The following is an 8,990-nucleotide window of genomic DNA, read 5'->3' as shown; positions in this document are numbered from 1 at the left end:
GGGACGGGGAGCAGGCAAATGTTGTCCATGGAGCTGGGCTTTAATTTGTTTTCACTGGTATGAAATAATCGTGCATCATGTTGTGAAAACGTTAGGTGCAAAACTCAGAATATGATTCCATAGAGAACACAGCCTGTGTTTACACCAGGGTTGCGTGTCTCCTTGCTTTGACCTTTGCCAGATTTCTGTTTTGACACTGCGCAGTGTCGCCGTCCATCTCAGTTCCCGGCCTCTTCTCAGCACTGACCTCGACTTTGAAGAAATACAAATCCCGGCGGAATGCGGATATTCCAGAACTGACTCCTTGGCCTCAAAAGCCACCCTTAATGTCATGTGACCAGATCATTAGCAGGTAGGGTGGAGTGGGGTGGGGTACGGGTAAGGGGAGCAAGCTGTATCGCTTAATCTTATGTTGGCGCTTTGGATTCAATTTTACTTGGTTCCAATTAACTGACTTGCAAATTATGTAATCATTGGGAGCAAAAGAATTATCACAGTATGAAAAGTGGCAAAATGTCAATGTTCCGAAGCATGCAAAGACTACACAAGTCTACAATGATAAAAAAAACCTCATAACTTAAGCTGCATTTCAAAATGGAATAATAAACTTGGCTTATTCTGCTTAAATATGAACAGATACAAATGCGCTTTATAGGAAACCTATGTTCGAAAACCCTTTCTAACTCCCATCACCTGCTCAGACAGGGAAATTTATAGGCAGAAGATAAAGTCTTGGAACTCAAATCTTTTCCAACTGAGAGTCCAGTGACTACTTATTGTTTACAAATCACTAATCTACAGACTAAGAGAAATGATTGGATAAGCGACTTAAGAGGTATGTAATATATACGGTAAGAAACACAGGTGAAACTACATTCAAGTTACTTTGGAAACTGTACATTATTTTTATTTTTCTAGCAAATATTGCAATATAACTGCAAGTTCACAAATCTAATGTGTACTACTGAGAACATACATAGACAAAGTTGAGTTAAAGAAACAATACCACAAAACTAATTGATAGTTCAAATATTTGTAGTTATGTCTGAAGGTTGTGATTCAATATAAATTGCACACATCAGAAATTATCTTCCTCAGTATGGTGTTGGTCTGATTGGAAGTGAAACTGTTATTGTGGGAAATTTTTTCTATTTCAAAAAACTGTGAATAGAAAGAAGTGGGCAAATGGTTCCACCAGGTGATTATTGCATATAGAAAAAAATACTTTATGAATTTTTATTCACTCGTTTCCTATCCTAACAAATACCGATATCAATAATTTAACTGATATACCCTTTCTCCTCTTTTTTTCTTCTCTCTATATTTCTCAATGCTCAATAGAATACAAGTCTGATTGATTTATATGATCTTTCACGGTAAATGTTTTTGGAGATATGCAGAGTATTCTGTTTTTAAAAACATAAATTATAGACCTCCCATTAGAAGGCAAGCTTATAGATTGTGAAAGTACATTGCTCAGCATATTTTCTTTTATCATTTCTATGGAATAGAGGCATCACTTGCAAGGCTAGCATTTGTTGCCCATCCCTAAATGCCTTTGAAGTGAGTGGCTTGTTAGGTCGTTTCAGAGGACAGTTGAGAGTCAACTACATTGCTATGATTTGAAGTCACATGTAGACAAACAAGGAGGACAGATTTGCTTCCCTAAAGGACATTCATGAACTAGATGGTTTTTTACAACGATCTATTGTTGTCATGGTCACCATTGAAGAGATTAGCTTTTATTCCAGCTATAATTTAAGTTGCTGTGGTTGGATTTGAACCCATGTAACCATGGCCTGGACCTCTGGATTACCATTCATTCAGCATGTCCAAGATTAAATTTGGTCTGTACTCAAGTTATTTCACCTCATTTGGGTGAAATCATATCAAAAAGCACTAAAATGGCTTCATCCCCCAGGTTATAAAAGAAAAATTATCCAGATTTGGCAGTCACAAATGACCCCAACAGAAAGTCAATATGTATTTTATTTAAAGGCCCTTCTGCCACTCACTCTTCACCAAGATCAGATGGTATAGTCAGTTAACAAACAGCTAAAACTAAATTTAGGAAAGATTAGAAAATTGTAGGAACATGAAACAGGTGCAAATAAAGTCACGTATTTTTGGAGCTGCTTGAAAAAGGTTCCCTTAAAAAAAACCAAATATGCTGTGGTCTGTGGGCAATTTCTAGAAACAAAGAATATGTACTTATATACACAGACAAAAACTGACTAACTGCAGTTGTTTCAAACTGAGCTATATGTTTAGCACTTTAGTGTACAACGTAATGTGATTTAAAGGTGCAAATAAGATGTCAAAGGTGTAGTAAATTCTGCGACAGACCCTGCTTGTCTCTATGTAGGTATCTTGTGATATAAAACATACATATTTAACTGTTCATCTAATATTTCACCAACAATCTTAAGCTGATAATGTAAAGATATAATGCAATCATCATTTTAATTCACAAACTGAAGACGTCATGGTTAGATGCATGGTGTCCATTGCTTCATAATGCTTTGTATAGTCTCTTTGTCATCAATTGCATGGTGCAAAGTTAAAAGAAATCCAAGATGTGCCAGCATGTATTTGGATAACTGAATTTTCCAGCAGCAATGGATACATTTGAACTGATCTGTGTTTAACAAGGCACTTCTTAAATTGAACTAACCCATTAAATTGCTTTTGGCACCATGCAGTCAAAAATTTGAATTATCTTCGAAGAACTTTAGTTGTTGGACCTTCATACTGTAATTCCGGTACAAATCTTCACCCATGTGTTGCTGCAGGCATTCCTAAAATTATAACATAAATCAGACCAATGTTAAGTAACAAGCTACTGAACCTCAAGACAAATTAACAATTCAATGTATATAGTAGATGAGGGATCCTACCTCCCTCCTGACTTGATCATCATCTTCCATGATGTTATATACTTTTTCCAAAAGCTTTACTCCTAATCCTTTTATGACATCTGTTCGTAGGGCTTGAATTGTTCTTTTGATCTTCTCTGGCACAGATAAAACCTCTAAACAAGAAATAGTTTAATAGTATGGTAATCTGAAATATACTTCAACATAAACTGAAGTCAAGTTGTAATTTTATTTACATCTCAACATAAAAACATACCAAAATTGAAAACTAAATCATTAGGACAAGCTGAAATTTTAAATTAACCACCCTCTTCAAGTATTGTTTAATTCACAAGCCGAACAAATGGGTTCCTAGTTGTTACACACCAGTGGGAAAATCATTGAAACAGAACTCCTCTGGATCTTCCTTGGCTTTCCCATGAAGAATCAGAGTATCTCTGTACTTTCGCCGCAGTTTGAATTCTGGTGTTGGAGCAGGCATTGGATTTTCTCTATTGGCATCTTTTGAATCCATAGTTAATGTCCGAGTCATCAGTTTTACCAGATCGTGCATTTCATTAGAATCAAGTTTCCTGGAAGATAAACAGGAAATGCTCAGAAAACCTTAGCTATGCAAGATCATGTAAATTATTGAGATCTTTATACATTTGAGAAAGGTGATTAAATATGGCAGAGGAGGAATGGAGTAGCTAAAGTTAAAAAATAAGGAGGAATAAATGGTCATTTTCAGGCAGACAGGCTGTTACAAGGATCAGCTATTAACAGTATATTAATGATTTAGATGAAGGGACCAGTGGTAAGATATCCAGGTTTGCTGATGATACAAAACTATGTGGGAAAATTGTCTTAGGTAGTCATTAACTTTAGAAAGAATAATGGAGGACATGCTCTGTTGCTATCAACAGGGATGAAGTGGTCAAGGGCTTCAAGTTTCTAGATGTCCTGCTCCCTCCACGCTGATGCTACAGTTAAGAAAGCCCACCAACACCTCTACTTTCTCAGGAGGTTAAGGAAATTTGGCACGTCCACTACAACTCTCAACAATTTTTACAGATGCACCATAGAAAGTATCCTTTCCGGATGTTTCTCAGCTTGGTATGGCTCCTGCTCTGACCAAGACTGCAAAAAACTACAGAGGGTTGCGAACGTAGCCCAGTCCATCACGCAAACCAGCCTCCCATTCACTGACTCTGTCTACCCTTGCTGCTGCCTTGGGAAAAGTAGCTGGCATAATCAAGGACCCCACGCACCCTGGACATGCTCTCTTCCATCGTCTTCAGTCAGGAAAAAGACAAAAGTCTGAGAACATGCACCAGCCAACTCAAGAACAGCTTCTTCCCTGCTGCCATCAGACCTTTGAATGGAACACCACGTATTAAGCTGATCTTTACACCCTATCTGTGACTGCAATACTATATTCTGCACTCTCTACTTTCCTTCTCCCCTTTGTACTCTATGAATGGTATGTTTTGTCTATATAGTGAAAAGTATTGTTTCTTGCACCATGTCCCAATACATGTGACAGTAATAAATCAAATCCAAATCCTTCTGAATTGAGGATGACTTGCTTCCACTCTGGAACAGTGGATTTGCCACCCACAGCTTCTGTCATGAGTTGTGCTTGGAGGGTTGGGTGGATGAGTTTTTGAGGATTGTGCACTCACCTGACTGCTTGAATTTGCCTCCAACAAAAGTGACTTGATGGGCCCCGATTTTACCACTGCATTGTTTTTGGATGCAAAAACTTGGTAAAGTCGTGCATGAGGTGAATAGAGCGATCCTCGCCTGCACAGGTTCTAACTTTACCAAGGCCCAAAAATGGCCACGACTGGGACTGTGCCCAAAATGCATTTGCAAGCATTTACATTGACTTAATGAGCTAGACGCCCAAACTTATCAGCATTTCCATCATGTTCGCTTGTCCAGATTTGGCGTGCTCAGCAAAGGTCTGTTTTGGGCTCTCCAGCTTCTGCAGAGGTAAGTTCAGAGCTTCTGGCCAAATGAAATTTCTCCATTTTAGTTGGTCATAAGCTGAGGGATACCCATGATTGTAAGGGAGGAGGTGGCTTGTAAATATTCAATCTTTTCAGTGGAGCGACTCTTGCCACCAGAATTATTAGACCTTGTAAAGGCAAGATCCAACAAATCTGGTGGGCAGAATCTGGTGGTACTTCTCCAGTGCTTTGATGTACCTGCTGTAGGGTTGTCTTTGAACCATACAGGAGTGTGGGGCTGACTGGTACATTGGAAGTAATGAAAAATGTTGTTGTCTATGTGTGTCTTCATTGTAAGGGGGTTCTAGGATATTGAAAATAGCCCACATCTTCCAGGATCTCTTCATTAATCTTAATCAATGGGGGGAGGTAATGTGTTATGAGAGCTGGTTAGAAGAGGACCTTAGTTTTTTTTGAGAGTTTAGTGAAAGATCCATTTCTTTCATATGTTTCAGAGAAGGAATTGACAGTGATCTTGAGTTCAGTTTTTTAGTGCACACACAAGTGTTGTCCACACACGAGCTCAATGACTGAAGTTGGAATAGTTTTGGATTGAAGGTGGCATAGTTTGAACAGTTTTCCATCTGTTCTGTAAATTGTCTCCAGCCCTGTGAATAACTTGCTGGAGGTGAGGTGTAGCATTACAGGGAGGAAGGTGGAGCAAAGGATTGATGTGAAGAGCCAGCCTTGTTTGACCCAACCTTCACAAAGATAAGGTCTGTGATGGTTCCATTGATGAGGATCATGACTTGCATATCATTATGGAGGATAATGACTGATTTCTGAGAACAGTTACATTTGAAGATACTCCATAAACCTTCATGAGACTGGAAAAGACCATGTACAGAGGTTGATACCATCTCTTATATTTTTCTTAGATCTGCTGCTCAGCAAAAATTATATCCATTGTGCCTCTTGACAGGCAAAAATCACAAAGCGACTGGAAGGTATCTTTGGAGAGACGATTCAGGACCGTTCTTGCAATAAATTGTCTCCATTCTTGAATATCATCCCCGAGATCCCCACCAAGCACCCCTTTCCCCAAATAATGGACATGAGGTTTTGTAGTGTGACAGGAGTGAATCTCTGTCATGCTTAACCCTATAGGTTATGAATCTTTGAAATTCTCTACCTCAGAGGACTGTTGGACTTATTCAAGACTGAGACTGATAGATTGTTTGACTCTATTGGAATTAGAGGAAATCTGGAGTCACAAGCAGGGTCAGACCAAATAAGGTAAGGATGGCACATCAGTGAACCAAATGAGTTTTTACAACAAACAAAAATAGCTTAATGGTCATCATTAGTCATTTAATTCTGGATGTTTATGGAGGTCAAATTTCCCCATCTGCAGCGGTGGGATTCAAACCTTGTTCTCTGGATTACTAATCCAGTGACAATACCACTACGCCACTGCCTCCCTCAAAGGGTATTTCTAGTTTGATTCCCAAACTACAAGTAACATCTTAAAACAAGAACAACAAAAGATTTAAATACTCACACATCTTTATAGTCCCCCTCTGATTTGTCAGTTGAGCTGGTTGAAGAGCTACACTCGTCATCATCCGAAAGGCGATGGGATGACTCATTTATGCTCTAGCAAAATAAGGATGAAATATATTAATCCAAAACGTGCAACAAAATGTATCTTTTTGTACATTCTTCCTGCAGTCAGTGTATTTTAGGGGGTGTGATTTTTAAAAACTTGAGTTTGTATGGTCCCTACTATGCAGTGAAATAAGATAGCATGCAATTATATAGGGCTCTTTTTCAATGCATTCTACAAAATTAAAAGCACCAAATAATACCTTGTTTCAATCATCCAGATTTCTTATGACTTGAGGAAATACTTGAAAGTAAACAATAATCTTTCTTTTAAATACAACAAGAAAGCATATATTAATTTTTTTTTAATCCATTTGTGGAACATGGGTGTCGCTGGCTGGCCAGCATTTATTACATAGTAAATATTCATTACCCATCCATTGTTGTCCTTGTGAAGGCAGTGGTGAGCTGTGTTTTGAATTGCTGCAGTCCACGTGGAGGGAGGTATTGTGATATGTCATCTTGTTTGCATTAATAAGTACAATTATCACAAGGTGAAATATTATTGTAAAATAATACACTATTCAATTGTAGTCTTTTACATTTTATGCTAGCTGATTCAGAAGTATTCCTCAGAGGTAATCTGGGTTCTGGCAATTGTGATGATCAATTTAGCATGATCTCATTTTGAGCCAGAGAAAGGTGGAACTGAGAGCACAATGAACAATGCAGACAGGTAAGGAATGGATCACACTGGAAAGGGAGGGAAAGAAAGAAGAGAATGGCAGAACATAGCAATTGGCAGTGAAATGGAGTTCAGCCTGCTCTTTCCTGCTAGTTAATATTTGGTATCTAGTTGCTAACTGATCATTTTTGATCGGTTGATACTTCAGTTCCTTGGTTCTTCTTAATTGGTTAGCAGAGCACAGAATCAAACTATTGAATTTTGAAAAAAATAGGGGGCTTAACTATTTTTAGAATGAGGAACTGTTCAAACTGTAATGGCACTGTTCTGAGAAATAGTTTTCCTTGCATCTATTTTCTGATCAGAATGCTACATGAGAAAACATGTTTTGTTTGTCCAAAGTTCTGAATTTTGGATTTATCTTTGAAACACCAGAATTTTTGTGTTACAAATAACATGGTTACTCCTGGAGAAGGTCATGACTTCCTGTCTGTGACCCCACATTACATTATTAAACTGAGAAAATTGAGGGAGTCTTAGGCATATTCTGGGATTTTAGTTACAGATACAGTGACACTTGCAGTGATGCTGAAGGATTGTAAGATTATTTTTTGGTTGAGCTTTTTTCAAAACATTCCAAATGAAAAGTCAAATGCAAAAATGTCAAGAGTGCAAAAGACCTTCTTAAGGGATATTTTTAATGGATGCTGAGGGGATCTAAGTAATTTTTGTGCTTATGTTGCTTATTTTAGTTAGTATTAACTATGATGCCAGTGTCTTTTGCCTAATGTCTTTTGGTTACTTTCAAGATTTTTCCAAAAAATATTCTGAAAGCCTTTACTGGCTGCCCATCCTCTTTCCTGTTAGTTATCTCGTTGCTAACTGATCATTTTTGATCGGTTGATACTTCAGCTCCTTAGTTGTTCTTAATTGGTAATTTTCATTCCAACATGCTCACTAGTAGTTTCCTATCTATTCAATTATGATTTCTTGTTTAATGAATGTTATCTATTACAATCAAGTGTAACATATATTAAGTAATTAAATGGGCCATTTGTTTAATGAACAATTTTATTTTAAAATTTCAGCAGCAGGAGAGATGGCTTACTTTTCTTTACCTACTGAAAGCAATGGAAACTCAATAAATATCCATGGAAACTCAAATACTCAAAAGATAAATTCCTTCATTGTCTTCCAGTTAGGAAGTTATATACTGGTATGCAGGAGGTTTTGGTTTGTGTGACTATTAGAATCTAAATCGTACAGAATACATTAAATTAAAGCATTACCTTTTCATGACAGGCAGCAATATCTGATAAAGATTGGCTGATTTTCACCTTTTTGATCTCTTCAAATGAGTTAGCGTCTAAAGCTCCACAATGTGAGCTCCTCCTTGAAGTGGAAACTAGTGAGGAAATCCATACAATTAGAATTAGTGTAATTTCATAAGTCAAACATACAGAGTGTTACTTTGTAACTGCAATTGAAGCAGGGTAAGGTAACACTATCATATAGAGATACTTGGAATATTGCTAACCACAAATCCAGATATGGAGACCCTTTAAAGATGCCAAAAGACAGTACTGATCCAAGCTAGAGTCCCAGGCTAGCCACACGGGCTCCCATTGACTATGGCAAGTTTGCAAGACGTAACAGGCTACAGGATGAAAGTGTGTAGAATCAACGACACCAAGCACCCCTCCCCAATGAACTCAATGCATTCTATGCCCATTTTGAGCATGAGGTTAGCGAGAGTGTGCCCCCCACCTTGGATAACTCAGCTGAACCCATAAAACTAGGTCACCATCGCAGATATCAGATCAACCTTCTCAAAAGTCAATTCACAGAAAGCAACTGACCCAAATGGGGTAGCCGGAAGATTTTGTGCAG

General features: G+C 37.9%; 1 protein-coding gene across 3 annotated transcripts in view; it reads right to left on the bottom strand.

The window, feature by feature from the left end:
* Positions 1 to 881: 881 nt before the first annotated feature.
* Positions 882 to 8,990, bottom strand: part of nek4 (NIMA-related kinase 4) — a 42,331-nt gene continuing 34,222 nt past the window's right edge. For 2 of the 3 annotated variants that reach the window (XM_080181760.1, XM_080181761.1), the window contains exons 12-16: positions 8,390 to 8,505; positions 6,372 to 6,466; positions 3,243 to 3,448; positions 2,898 to 3,031; positions 882 to 2,798 (exon numbers count right to left, since the gene is read on the bottom strand). In XM_080181760.1, the coding sequence (XP_080037886.1) occupies positions 2,703 to 2,798; positions 2,898 to 3,031; positions 3,243 to 3,448; positions 6,372 to 6,466; positions 8,390 to 8,505 (647 nt within the window). In that variant the 3' untranslated portion in view covers positions 882 to 2,702. The remainder of the gene's footprint in view (positions 2,799 to 2,897; positions 3,032 to 3,242; positions 3,449 to 6,371; positions 6,467 to 8,389; positions 8,506 to 8,990) is intronic. The other variant, XM_080181762.1, reaches the window with a different exon arrangement.

Source organism: Carcharhinus amblyrhynchos, chromosome 3 (assembly GCF_965287045.1).
Source record: "Carcharhinus amblyrhynchos chromosome 3, sCarAmb.v2.hapA, whole genome shotgun sequence".
NCBI lineage: Eukaryota > Metazoa > Chordata > Chondrichthyes > Carcharhiniformes > Carcharhinidae > Carcharhinus > Carcharhinus amblyrhynchos.
Note: the sequence above shows the minus strand (reverse complement) of the source record. Positions and strands in the feature narration are given on the sequence as shown.